This window comes from Ascaphus truei, chromosome 6, assembly GCF_040206685.1.
Source record: "Ascaphus truei isolate aAscTru1 chromosome 6, aAscTru1.hap1, whole genome shotgun sequence".
In the NCBI taxonomy this organism is placed as follows: Eukaryota; Metazoa; Chordata; class Amphibia; order Anura; family Ascaphidae; genus Ascaphus; species Ascaphus truei.
In genome coordinates this window covers 90,787,310-90,802,275 of record NC_134488.1, presented here as the reverse complement: position 1 = coordinate 90,802,275, position 14,966 = coordinate 90,787,310, and the positions used below count along the sequence as shown (strand labels likewise).

The following is a 14,966-nucleotide window of genomic DNA, read 5'->3' as shown; positions in this document are numbered from 1 at the left end:
CAGTACGGCATAAATCTGCACTGAAATAATAATATTATTATTATTATTATTAATATTATTATTATTATTGAGCCCCATTAAAACGTTCAAAAGGAATTTGGAGGAAAAAAAACCTGAAAAAAACAAAAAAACTGTGTGAGCATATTCACGTCTCAGAAAGGTCTGTAACCCTGTTTTGCACCACTATCTTCTTCTATTAAGTAAACCCACTCACAGACAGTTGTTTCAGCCTTTTGAATCTCATCAGTATGATGCTGGTTATACTGGCTTTGCAAATTGAAGCTGGGATAGGTTTCAACCACACCATAAATAAGTTCTGGGGCTAAAAACCTGTGAGTAGGTTTACTGGCTATGTACTTAACCCAGGCTGTGCTGAAAAGCTGTGTAATGCAGCAGGCATAAGCTTATAGGGGTCCATGTCAAAATGGATTTGAAGCAAAAGGTGACACTGTGAGCTCATTTGCATGTTATTTCCCAGAATCCCTTGCTGCAGTGGAAGCACTGTATGCTAGGAGATAATGGTTGAAAGGCAGGGGTGCAGACGTGTTTGAGACGTGAATGTGCTCACAAGTGATATTTTTCATTTGCTGTATGCTATACGGTGGACAATTTGTCACTTTTTTTTTTTTACCCCCCCATAACTTATTTAAGGTGTGTTTGAAACGAAAAGAGAATTAATGAAAATAGAAAACACGGTTAATAGTTTTCTTTCTGAATTTATAGGCACCCATTGCCCTCATCCACCAGGAAACCTTAAACAGTGGATACACATTGTGACACCTTCATTGTTTAAGATGTTAAATAATATTTGATTTCTTTACTGTATATAATGTAATATATTTTTACTGTATGCAAGTGAACCTGGTCCTAATGTTTACTTTTTATGTGTCCTATTATTATGTATTACTGTTTGTATATGGATGGGCAATACAAATAAACATACACATACATACATACAATAAGCATATTACAAAGATAAGTAGAAAAGTGAACTTTGGATAACCATGGATGTGGGGAACCCATTGTTAGCACTGCAAACAACTGCTTATATTGTACCTAGAAACCCCACTGTACATAATGCTCAAAGCATCACATCCCCTGCTCACAGTTACTGTAGGAAGTACTGTAATAAGAAACTTTCTGTTGGGCAAAGAAGAATGTTTTCTGCCTATTACAGTATTCCTGTGACTTATAGCTATTGTAATGAATTCTGCTATCCTGTGGTAGTTTTTGCAAATCAATACAACTCATTGGGACAGATTAATCAGTATCGCACCCTGATCTGGGTTTAACTACTATTCAAGTCTATGGCAGTTAACGTTGGATTAGGGTGTACTAACCGCATCAGAGATTGACTAATCCCGGCACTTCAATTAATTAAACCCCTGGATATAGTCAATTGAATTACCCCAGGAGTGTATACATTTGCGCAGAATGAGTTGATCATTTAGCAGAGAAGACTGAAAACTTTGGGAAAGTTTTTGAATTTGGGATATTAGCAACTGTTAGAAAATGTGCGATGATTTGAAAACACTGCAGAAAACGTACTAAATAGAGTTTCCCTGAGATAGGGAGAACTGGGGCTCTAAGGAATGGGATACACTATAGGGAAAAGAAAAAAAACTGGTTTGATAGTAGTTTAGTTTCCTTCCTTAAGTCATACAGGTATAATATGAGATACAACCCCTTTAGCAACTATCCATAATATCAGAAATTCTTAATGAGTCTTGTGGAGGATAGCGTTGAACTAGGGTGCCACTCTGTATAGAGTATATATGAGCCAAGTACTGTATGTCCCAACGCACATATAAACCTCCAAATATATCAAAACAGTCCAACAAGATAAAGTATTACTCACAGAGAGATGACCTTCTGTCTTAGTTGAATCCAAGATGATGGGAATCTTCACTTGCAGGGTATAAGTCCTATGTGCGATGCGCAGGGAATGATGAGCAGACAGAGAAATTGTCAGGAAGCCAAAGCGCTGCACCACAAAATGAATGAGCTAAGTGTACTTTGATAAAGCTCCGTGGAGCGAAACATGTCAGTGTAATCCTCTATTTTTGGAATAATCATTTTTTAACTCAGGGAAAGGAAAATGTGAGCGCTGTCCCTTGATATTTCTCCCTTTAATAACGGGATCTCCCTTCTGCTCCCAGTCTCCTGTGATCAGCGGGGTACACTCAGTCACAAAAAAAATAAAAAAATAGGAGCGCATGGAAAGAAACAAAACCGAAATTAGTACACAAAATCTTTATAAGTAAAAAGAGACAGAACATGACAGGTAAAGATCACAATGATCAAATGATCCGTGACAACCACAGAGGATAAAGGAACTGCTACAAACAGAACCTCACGACTAGGAAACTCAATGCTATCCCTAGATGTAATAGCAGGGGGAAAGTCTGGGGCAAGATGATACAAATGCACACAGACCTCAAGCTAAAGAACTCCTGTGGAGTTCTCGTGGAGTCTCAGAACTGCAGCACGGATGTCCGTCGTCGCGTCGCTGCGTATGACGTCACCTACGCGTTTCATGTCATATGACACTTCTTCAGTGTATTGGTCATGTGATCCCTGGGTATTACTTAAATACCTGGCTAGAGGAACTCTATGCCAATAGGGATCACTATAACGGATATAAAAAAATAGCCTTCCAATCAACTATTACAAAACATACTTATTACAAAATGATAACCCATAACAACACTAAAAAAATACATCCCAATGAAACATCACAAAAACAAAAAATCGGGAAAGGGGGGAGGGGAGAGGGGGGGGAGGGGGGAGGGGGGGGAGGGGAGAGGGGGGGGAGGGGGGAGGGGGGGGCGGTAAATCCTACATGTGTGAACTAATCATGTTAAAGTAAACTGGGATAATTATCCCATAGATTATCACCACTAAATTAATCCTACACACCACATGTTTACCCATATATAATTATTACAAAACATTTATTAGTAAAAATTTCATATAATCCATTTATTTAAAAAAAATTCAATAATATAATAAAAAATGATACAAGTATTAAAAAGGAGTCTTACATTTTAAACTCTTTCTTAAATGAGTTACCTCTCTGATTGAATTGGCAGACTTATATGGAAATCATCAAATAATCAAAATTGTAGACTACTGTATACATGGGCAATTGTATGTCATTTTATGCATAAAAACATACACAATATTCAAATGAAAACGCACATTATGTATCTACACGGGGCTCATAGATAGGATAGCAAACTGTGCAGAAACAATTATATACAAATATGTGTATATGAACACATGCACAAAATCACATACATATATACATATATATATACATATATATATATACATATATATACATATATATATATATATGTATATGTATATATATATATATATATATATAAATATATATATGTAGCCCTTTTTGTGAACCGGCCTGACCCACCCAATCTCACATTGGCCCCTGTGGTCTAACCGGTCCCTTTCCTTGTGGCACACCTCTTCTAAGGGACTACTGGTAACTGTATAACACCTGTGGCTCCAGGAGATCCGAGCCTCCGCTAGCTGGGAGCCTGGGGAAACCTTTACCATTTACCTGGTGCAGCGCCTCCACTTACCCAGGATCCCCGTTATGAAAGATAGCCCTGGGTAAGAAATACAACAACAACACATATATAATACTAACACTTTACTGAACACACATATAACACATTACATAACATCAATGCTCTATCCGCATCACCTTAACCATATCACCTCAGCCCAATGTCTGGTGTTCCCAACCAGTGTCCTGTGCTCCCCCACACCCAATGTCCCGTACTCCTACGAGGGTCGTGGGTGACTGCGCAGTCACTAAATTATCTATTAGGCCTGTTGGTGCACATGTGTAGAAATACCTTCCGAGCACTCCGATGCTCGGGCCTGCTACACTCTTCTAAAAGGGTCAGACGTGCGAAGCCGCCGTCTGATCCTATCCAGGTACTTCTCCAGGACCCCAACAAGGGTCCCACCGCTTCACGGGAACACAACCGTCTCTCGGTAACACACCGTCTCACGGGAACAGCAACCGCCGCTATCCCTATCTATCCCTAACGTGACAGGAACCCTAACCTAGGGCCTGTCCCTGATGAACCGCAACCTGGGGTGGCTTGGGGAAAACTCCTAGGGCCTGCGGGGTTAATAACCTGCCCCCCTCCCCTACTACCCAAGTCCCTAACTGTAACCTAATAACTCACTGATACTAACAGCGCCTGCAGCCGACACACAGCTCTCACAGTCAGCCTGCAGACAGTAACCCACGCTGCACACACACTGCACTCAGTACACGCAGCGTCAACATGCAACACTCATACACAGCAACCTGGAACCCGCAGCAAACACACTGCACACACTCAGCATCCGCTGCACACCCTGTGCCTATTTGTCAGTGCTCACAGCACTACCCGCTGTGGCACTGCCAAACCTGCACCTACACACCTAAGGGTGACCTTCCCTATCTAGGGCCGTCCCTCTTCAGTTACCCCCTGCCCTTACCGGGAATTGGGGCCTGCCTGGGGACCTAAGGAGAACCCTTACCTGGTGCAGGAGCCACGCGCTCCCTACACCCTTCCTACTCCTTCCTCTGCTTCTTCCTGACTCCTGTGCAAAGCCCGGGAAATGTATCTATATTCCCGGGCTGAGCTTCCTCCAGCCCTATTGGCCGCAATGGAGCACCTGACCTCTGTCTCCCTATGCCTCCTGGGAGTTGTAGTTCCCAGGAGGCTGTCTAAGCATTGGGGCCGCGTGCGCACTTGCCCTGAGCATGCGCGAACCCCTAATGGCCGCCTCAATCCTTTCCTCCCCTGTCCTACTCTCGCACGATCTCTCCCTAGCTCTGGGGTCCTACCTGCGCCTACGCGAGCACTGCGCATGCGTGAACCTACGCGCAATGGCGGCGCCCTCTGCACAAGCCGCCGGGCCGGTAGCAACGCGATCGCGGCCTTAGCAACGGCCCGATCGCGTCCCCGGCAACCGGCCTGCGCCTCACAGTCCCGCTCTGCTCCCTGCACTGGCCCCCACCCTCGCAAAGTGCCGGCGGGTCCGTCGCAGCCTCCGGCGGCACCCGCTACCGCACGGCACTCGCGGAGGGGGGCCAGAAAACTTAAATATACCTCGGGGCTACATATATATATATATATATATATATATATATATATATATATATATATAATATATATTATAAAGCTCACAAAATAGATTATTAACCCATGAACCACTCAATATACACATTAGTGTCTCTGTACACATCAATGTTAATGTAAATAAATATCATATATTGTCATAGATTTAATTTGTACCTTTAGGTTGTACACAATAATTCATTTAATTGATACATAAAGATGTCATACTTTATACAGACAAGTAAATATAATGTATGATATAGATTATAAATATTAAACGCACTGGGATATCATCAGACCACAAAATGCTCATTTAAAAAAAAGGGGCCAATTCGATAACTTCATTTAAGCCACCAAACGATTTGCTTCCCAGGGTATACTGTATATCCAATATTGCTCCCTTTGGAGAAGTCGATTCTCCCTATCGCCTCTCCTAAGGTCTCTGGGAACAACTTCAATCCCCCTGAAATGTAATGTATCCGCCCTCCCTTCATGATGGGTTAGAAAATGTTGAGCTAGATTATGGATGGTTTTGCCCTTGTCTAGATTTTGCTGAGCATTCTTAATCCCATTAATATGTTCACAAATGTGAACCTTCAATGGTCTGATGGTCTTCCCTACGTAAAAAAGTTTACAAGGAGAATCAATAATATAAATGACAAAGGTAGTCAAACAATTTATGAACTGACCCACAGCATAGTTAGTGCCACTTTGAGTATCACAAACCATTTTTTCTTTTCTCATATATTTGCAAATCACACATCTGCCACATGTGTAGTTTCCAACAGGTTTGCCAAGGAAATTTCGTGGTGCGGTGCTTTGGCTTCCTGCCAATTAATCTATGGAACTTACTTAGAAAGCACTTGGATAACAACTGTCACAAATATTTTGAGAATATACAGTAATTGACAAATATTGTTGAATAATGCAAAAATAAAAACAGATCTTAGAAAAAGACACAGCCAAAGACACTGCTAACTCAAGTGGTATCGAATATTCTTACCGAATGGTATCTGACTTACAAGAACTCTTTCTGAATACCGTGATAACACAAATGTCAGACCTGTCGGTTGGAACATGCCAAAACGGTTTGATGTGGCAGTGATCTTATCGAAGCTACCTGAATAGAGTTCCCAGCACTAAAACAAGAAATAATAAGTCATGCACATAGGAATACGTAAAAAAAAGAAAATGTTTTACTGAACTGAACCAAATAGGCATACAGTACATAAATAGAAACGCGCAGTGCATACACAGGATAAATAGTGATACTGTAAGTAAATGAAAATAAACGCAGTGCATACGCAGGATCAATGGTGAAAAGTAGAAGTCCAAGTGAAATTGGACTGATAAGCAGTAAAAATAAGGGGGGTAGGGGAATGGGAACGTAGTGTGAAAAACACGAGGGGGGGGAGAGGAAAGAGAAGGGAGAAAGGTTTATCCATCACACTGGTTTCCATGAGTCAGTCAGCAGATATATATTAACATTCCTTTTTTTCTCCTCTTTTTAGTATATTATTTCTGGGGCAATCTCTCTTGCGGCTTCCATCAAACCAACGCTGGGAAAGGTAAGGTAGAGGAATCTATATGAACTATGGATAAAAAGAAAGGAAAGACCCTGTTGGCCTGAATATAGTACAGTCTCGCACATAATATGATCCTAAAGTTTTGAAGCTGTTCTACATGAAAAATTAAAGGTATTAGGCATTTTTAGGGAAAACACATAGCCCTATATTCGGGCCAATACGGTACGTCCGACTATAAAAACACTAGAGTCCATATTTACCAAGTACTTTTATGTCATAAGATATCTTGTGGGGCTGGAGACACCTTATAGAACAGTGACATAAATAGGCTCTAAGGTGACCTTCAGCACCAGAATATAGAAGACTGCTCAGTAAATATGGCCCTATTTGCCATCAGAAGTCTTTTGATACGGGGAGTACTACTAGTTTTGTATTTAGAAACCTAAACAATCACTGAATGTTTAATTTACACACTTAGTTAGTTCTTTTTAAACGAACAGGGGTTTATTTAGGGGTGCGCAAGATTTTCTAGGGGGAGCACGGCGCTTACAGGGCCCCGCGCTTTTCCTCAAAGCATTTCAATTAAATGCCGGGGAGCGCGGGCGCGAGGCCTCTGTAACTCACTTACCTGCTCTCTGGCGGCTTATGGTGACGCGGCGTCAAATTACACAGAGGGGGTCACATGATGTCATTTACATCAGAAAATACAGACAATTGGGTAAAGGGGGGGGGGGAGAAGAGCAGCCAGGGGGGCGCAGACTGAAATGTTTGTGCACCCCTGACTTAAAATTTGGTCTAAATGTTCCATAAATTGAGTTTTCTTTTGATCACACACAGACACTACTTTTTTTTAAAAGCCAGCTTCAGCACTGGATGTTATGCATTACACAGAATGTTTCAGGCATCTAATAACCTGAGCAATAATTCAATATTATCTCTTATTGAAAATATACTCTTGTTGTATATGTAACCCATATTCCCCCGCCCCCCCCCAATCGCAGATAGGGTGTATATGAGGGGATCTATATGCATTACCCAGTGTGGTGCTTTACCTGTTAGGCTCACAGGAGGCCTAAGCCTCCGCCACGGAGAGCCTGGGGCACGTATGACACAATATGAATAACTTCGTACTTGGTGCAGCGCCTCCACCTGCGATGGCTCCCACCAGAGGGGGAGTGGTTTCTCACAGGAAAATATATATATCACTCCACACACCGTATGTAAAACAACCAATGACTTTACTGTATAGCATATGCACATATATCAACAGGTGTCCCTCCCTAGAGGAGACACTAACCACTGCGTCTCGCAGGACGCTACCTCCACCTCCAACGGATGATCCCACCCAGTGTCCAGTAACCCCACACAGTATCACCCCTCCCTCAAGTGAGATATTGTGTATACACAACCTATATGTGTGACTGCGTAGCCACTATGTCCCGTGTGAATATGATATGACTCGTTGGTGCACTTGTTGATTACCTGCCGGGCACTCCGGTGCCCGGGCCTGCCAAGGAACTTCACAAAGGATCCTGATGTCGGCTGTATACAGGAACTACTGTCCGGGGTGATCCCACCTGGATGGCTACGGCAGCGACGGTCTGAGCCCAAACTTCTGGATGGACGCGCAGCGTCTGCTGGATCCCTAACTGACTCTGGATAGTAAGGGGCAGGGTCCCTAACCTGGGGGCTGTCCCTGACACAACTCGCACTACTGGGTGACTCAGGGCTAGCTGGGGCCTTGGGGGCTGCTGGCCAATGCAGGGAGTCACTGACTCCTGCACCCTACCTCCTTCCCCTAGCTTCTCCTGGCGCCAACTCCTCCTCTCCTCCAAACCCCGCGAAATGTCTCTCTTTTCCCTGCAGGGCAATCCTCTAGCCCTATTGGCTACTCTGGGGCACCTGGTACCTTCCCCCCTTAGCCTCCTGGGAATTGTAGTCCCGTGGAGGCTATTCCTATACTGGGGCCGCGTGCGCGATTCCACTGCGCATGCGCAACCCCTCAATGGCCACCGCAACTCCCTGGTCTCATCCGCGCGTGCGCAATCATGCCGCATGTGCGCACAACCACAATGACGGCCCCCGCTAGCCGGGTACGCCGCAGAGCCTCCTAAGGCTCGCAACACTCCCTGCTCAGGCCCCCACCTTTGGAAGCAGCCGGCAGGTCCGTCGCTGGCTCCGGCGGCACCCGCGACCGCGCTGCCACAAAAAAGGGGGGTCTCTAGGAGCCGCCGGGGACCGGGGCTACATATAAAATACATCAATTTGAATATTTGTAAAATACAGTATAAACACTCCAAAAGAAATTATGTATTATCAAGCAAGAAAAGTTCTTTAATGGAGCACTTTCCCCGCCAAAATATAAAACACCTTTTTACACCATAAATCCTGTCACAAAATATAAAGGACCCTTGGAGGGGTATTTGTTTTTCTTGCAGACACAAAGAAACATCGTGAAATAAAAGCGTTTATATTATTAATGGAAAATCAAATAGAAAAGATTTGAAGACTGGCAAATAAAATCTAATCTAAAAGCGGACAATAGATATAACATTTTGTTATGAATGAATCACACTGTAAGAAGATCACACGTTCAGAAATGCTGGTATTGTTACTATTATAATGGTCACATACACACATCAATCATGCAATGGTATCCTTTTATAAAATATAATATCATGTCTTGTACTTGTCCCATCCCATCGTTAAAGCCGGTACTACATTCCAATGAAAAGTATTAACCTCTTCATGACCAGTTATTTATTGACAGTCCATTCACTCATTGACATGAACGTCGGATCACTGATGTGTTGAAAAAATAAAATAAAAAAAGCACAAATATTCTACCAAATAAAGGCCCAGATCCACAAAGGGGTGTGAAGCTTTAGCACGCCTTTACTCCCATTCATATGATAGGGAGTAATGGTAAAGATTAGCACCCTTTTGTGGATCTCAACACCTATTCTCTTCTAGACCCTCTACAATCTGGCTTCCGCATTGCTCACTCTACTGAAACAACCCTCACTAAATTAACCGACAACCTCCATGCTGCCAAAGACAGAGGTTGTCATGGAACAAGAATGATATTTCTGTTTGACCCCCTTCTTCTTGTCAGCTCCTTAAAGCTGCAGTTCAGTCTTTTTTTTTTTTTTTTTTTTTACATTTATTTTTTTACTTCAATAGTTTTATGTGTGCAATCTCTAATTAGCTAAAGAACTGTATAGCTGCAGGTCAATTCGTTTTCCATGTATTGATAGGTCGAAATTTGGTGACATATTAAAAGCTGGGATTTGTTTATAATCTGCTTGACTGGCAGTGGAAGCTCATGAATATTCATGAGCACTCCTGCACTGACAAGTGCTAGAGGGAGGGCAGGGCTGACAAAGGGGTGTGCCAGAGCTTGTGACAGGACATGAAGGGGCTGTGCCTTAGCAAATGGCTGTTAAAATAGAATACAAGAAAATTGGTCTTTCAAAGTTGTTTTTTTAAAAACAGAAAATGCTAAAAGTATTTTTTCTTACTACAGAACTGATTTATTAAAAAAAAAAACACATGCAGGATATTGACTGAACTGCAGCTTTAAGTTCAGCTGCATGCATTTGTTCCACACACATACACAGTGCATGTGTGATGTATCAATATGTTGCCCTTTCTGCCTCTGAGCATGTAACCAGTGAGTTGCTACAGCAACCTCTTAAATTCTTCTCAGAATGGGCTATTCTGCCCTCCCCCCTGTCTTTGTTCACAGATAGTCTGTCCCAAGACTATTCCTTTTACCCACATTGCTCCTCACTTCCTTTTCCACCCTGGAGACAGTGAGTACAGCACCCATCTCTGTTACTCTCCTATGGCAAGGCCATCTCTTTCTACCTGTTTCTAACTACAAATCACTACTACACACCATCCACAAGAGCCTGTATTTACTGCTGCTTTTCCAATAAAGGGAAGGAAATATTATAGGACTTGGAGTGATTTGGAAAGGGAGCTGAGTTAATGCTATCTGGGGTAATTCACACATCCCACGTGACCCTGGCTTCAGAATAGAGGTCATTACACTCTGCTCAAATTACTCGACCTCTCTGCAGCATTTGACACCGTGCACCACCCTCTTCTCCTCCACATTCTCCATACTCTTGGTATTCGGAACAAAGCTCTATCCTGGATCAAATCTTAGGCTGAGTCCATGGTGACTCAGCCTGTGCGGAGGCGCGCTGAGGGAAAGCGGGTGCTTTCCCTGGCCTTGGTTAGTGCGCCATCCTGGTGCATGTAGGGTGGCGGGCTAGTGACGTCACGGAGCTGGTTCGCCTTCATTGGGCGAACCGCTCACGTGACCGGCCCTGCGCTCCCGTGAGCACCATAACTAAAATTTTCTTAAGACCCACGCTTCCGCATGCTTGCGAGGCCTTACCTCTCCCATCGTACTTTCAGTGTCTCTTTTGCTAACACCTCCTCCTCTATCGATCTCTCTGTGGGGGTACCCCAGGGCTCAGTCCTGGGACCCCTTCTCTTTTCACACTCTCTCTAGGTGACCTAATCACATCTTTTGGGTTAAAATATCACCTCTATGCTGACGACACACAAATTTACCTCTCAACCCCTGACCTTACATCTGCTATATAGACCAAAGTTTCTGAATGTCTCTCTGGAATATCATCCTGGATGGCCCTCCGCCGACTGAAACTTAACATGGCAAAAACAGAGCTCCTTATACTTCCTCCCAAACCTGGCCCTACTACCTCCTTCCACATTACTGTTGGAAATAGGATCATTCAACAAGTAGCCCAAGCACGCTGCCTAGGGGTCACACTCGATTCCTCTCTCACATTCTCCTCTCACATTCAAAACGTTTCTAAAACTTGGTGCTTTTTTCTCTGCAATATCACAAAGATACGCCCTTTCCTCTGTTACTCGACTGCTAAAACTCTGACTCAGGCCCTCATTGTCTCCCGTCTCGATTACTGCAACCTCTTGCTGTCCGGCCTTTCTGCCTCTCACCTGTCTCCCCTACAATCTATCCTAAATGCTGCTGCCAGAATCACTCTACTCTTTTCTAGATCTGTCTCCGCGTCTCCCCTCCTGAAATCCCTCTCCTGGCTTCCGATCAAATCCCGCATCTCACACTCAATTCTCCTCCTCACTTTTAAAGCTTTACACTCTTCTGCCCCTCTTTACATCTCAGCCCTAATTTCTCGCTATGCACCATCCCGACTCTTGCGTTCTTCTCAAGGATGTCTTCTTTCTACCCCCTTTGTATCTAAAGCCCTCTCCTGCCTTAACCCTTTCTCACTGACTGCCCCGCACCTCTGGAATGCCCTTCCCCTCAATACCCGACAAGCACCCTCTCTATCCACCTTTAAGACCCACCTTAAGACACATTTGCTTAAAGAAGCATATGAATAGCACTGTGGATAATCCTGGACACATGATACATAAAGCTTGGCCCCTTGCAGACGCACTTACTAGAATTCCCTCCTACTGTCTCTATACGTTCCCCTACCTACCAATTAGATTGTAAGCTCCTCGGTACAGGGACTCCTCTTCCTTAATGTTACTTTTATGTCTGAAGCACTTATTCCCATGACCTGTTATTTATATTATTTGTTATTTATATGATTACAACATGTATTACTACTGTGAAGCGCTATGCACATTTATAGCGCTATATAAATAAAGACATACAATACAATACAATCTGAGCCAAAGATGTCAAAACATAGAGAGAAAGATAGGCGGATGAAATTACAATGTGACTAATTCATACACAATACAGAATGCAGGTACACACAGCCAGCTGCCGTTAACCACTAGTACATTTGCAGTAGTGTAACATCCGTTAGCAGACCGTATACAACAATTGTAATCCTTTGGCAATCAACAAAGTTGACGAACATATAGTAGGACACAACTCATCATGGTAATAATTTCCACCAAATAATCACCTGTTTTTTTTTTCTAGATGAGATGGAGTCTTGGCCTGAACATTTTCAGTGCAATATTAGCTGCTATTGGAATTTTAATATATGCACTACTTTTAGCTCATACTTCATACTACTTTTTACATGGCGATTCCTACTGTTCATATTATAAAACAAGCCAGACATGTGCAGGAACTTTTTCGCCAAAGGTAAACTCCCTCTATTGGTTATTTTATTTGCAAAAAGACACTGAACTGGGAGAGAAATGGGAAAATTATCAAGAATGTTCTTTTGTTTTGTTTTGTTTTTCCCACTAAAACGTGATATTTTCTTAATAAATTCTTGTTGCATTTTTAATGCATACATAGGGCAGCAGAACGATACTTTACAAGCAATACAAGGTTTGGGTAGCAGAATGTGTATAGCCATACAGCTAGGGTTGTTTACATGCTTCTGATGAACCTACTGTCCAGGTGGTTTAATGAAAATAAGAAAGTTGTTAGCAAGTAGATATATATGTGAATTGTATAATGTTGCCTCTGTATATGTATGTATATCTTTATTTATATAGCCCCCACAGTGTACTCAGTGGTCTACAAAAGTGACAAAAAAAAACAGTAAAGTGAATTATAATACAATAAGTGCAACCAAGTCAGACAATAAGGAAGGAAATTCCTGCCTCAGAGAGCTTACAATTGAAGTGGAATGTTGGGAGACTTAGAGACAGCAGGTGAGGTAGTAAGTGCAGTAGATGGAACTGCTTAGCCACAATGGTTGGTAGGAGCGACTGTGGGTGTGGGACATTAGCCATGAGTCCAGGCCAGGGGCTGGCTGGAAAATTTTAGCCTGGGGGAAAGTCCAACAATCAGGCCCAAGAATCAGGTGGCCCACACACCATACATAGACGTATGGTACGCACACTAGATACATGGACTATACATACATGCATCCACACACTATTCAATGAAAAAGCTCTGCACACATACAAGAGCATAATATGCGTGTATAGCGTGTATAGAGTATGGCTCCTTTTATGTTGAAAGCACTCCAGTAGTGAAAGCAGTTGTGGCTGGTGCTAGTACCATATAGATAAACAGCATACAATACCAGTTGTGAAGTGGTAAAGAGACAACCGCACTCAGCATTTCAAACAAAGAATTATATTAGTATAGAAAACACTTGCACATATAATCGACGTTTCGATCCCGGATCAGATGCGCATGGTTTCCAAGGTAACCACGGACGCTAATACGAGGGGACTATACGCTCCTGCTCCATGAGACCCGGATGAACCGAGCAGTTGCTTAATACTTAAAGGTTACTATGGTAATACAGGACGCTTCCGAGCACGGATCACGTGACGGACTTGTAACCAATAGCGGGAATCTTCACACAGCTGCTGCTTCATTTAATTTGAACTGTGTAGTCATCTGTTTTTTTGCACAATTTAATTGTAATTGGTAAGTGTGTCTTTAGGGTATGTCAATGAGTTTCACTTGTTCTCTGCACCCCCCTTGATAAAGGTCCCGCTCCGGGATCGAAACGTCTATTATATGTGCAAGTATTTTCTATACTAATATAATTATTTGTTTGAACTGCTGAGTGCTGTTGTCTCTTTACCATTCACAACTGGTATTGTGCGTGTGTGTGCGTGTGTATGTATATAGATATATATATATATATATTGTGACAAACGGCTTACTCCAGGGCTCCGCCGTCTGACCGGGACTGTTAGAACACGGTCTTTTATGGTAGGTTAAATGACGAGGCGTCACGTGCTGTTCCTTTAAACAGGCTATGCCTGGTTTATTCAGTCCCAGGCACTGAGACTGCCACAGTGCATACAACAGAAACACAGCAAAACAAAAATCTGCTCACCTGAGCAATAACTTAACTTAGGTTTTCCCTGACTCAGGGTTGAAGTGGCTTTTCCACTTCCACCAACAAAATAAGGTACTTTGCAGTTTTAGACAAAAAGGAACAGAATGATTTAACCTGTTTGGGGAGAGGCTTTCCCCCCTCTCTGCTTCCTGCAGCCTTCCTGTCTCCAGGCTCTTGGGGAGAGGGAAGAGGAACCAGGAAATCAGTCTTAAATACCTGATTTCTAATTAGCAGGACAGGTGACAGAAATCAGGCAGCAGACAAATTCTGGTCTGGATCCCTCCTCCCTCAGTTCCAGCACTTGCCAAACTGTGGGATGGAGTGCATGTTTTATAAGGCTGCACTCCCAGGCCAAACAGGATAGAAACTGTTCAGTATCCTGGTAGCCCTATATATGGAATTTATTACTATCCCCTGGTTTCTGTCACAATATATATATATATATATATATATATATATATATATATATATATATATATATATACTTACTGTATGTA

At 42.8% G+C, this 14,966-nt stretch overlaps 1 protein-coding gene across 2 annotated transcripts in view; it reads left to right on the top strand.

Moving 5' to 3' along the window:
* The window catches only part of LOC142497373 (membrane-spanning 4-domains subfamily A member 4A-like), a 62,038-nt gene that overhangs the window by 23,065 nt on the left and 24,007 nt on the right, over positions 1–14,966 (top strand). Inside the window, exons 4-5 of one of the 2 annotated variants that reach the window (XM_075605075.1) lie at positions 6,659–6,715; positions 12,630–12,797. In XM_075605075.1, the coding sequence (XP_075461190.1) occupies positions 6,659–6,715; positions 12,630–12,797 (225 nt within the window). The remainder of the gene's footprint in view (positions 1–6,658; positions 6,716–12,629; positions 12,798–14,966) is intronic. The other variant, XM_075605076.1, reaches the window with a different exon arrangement.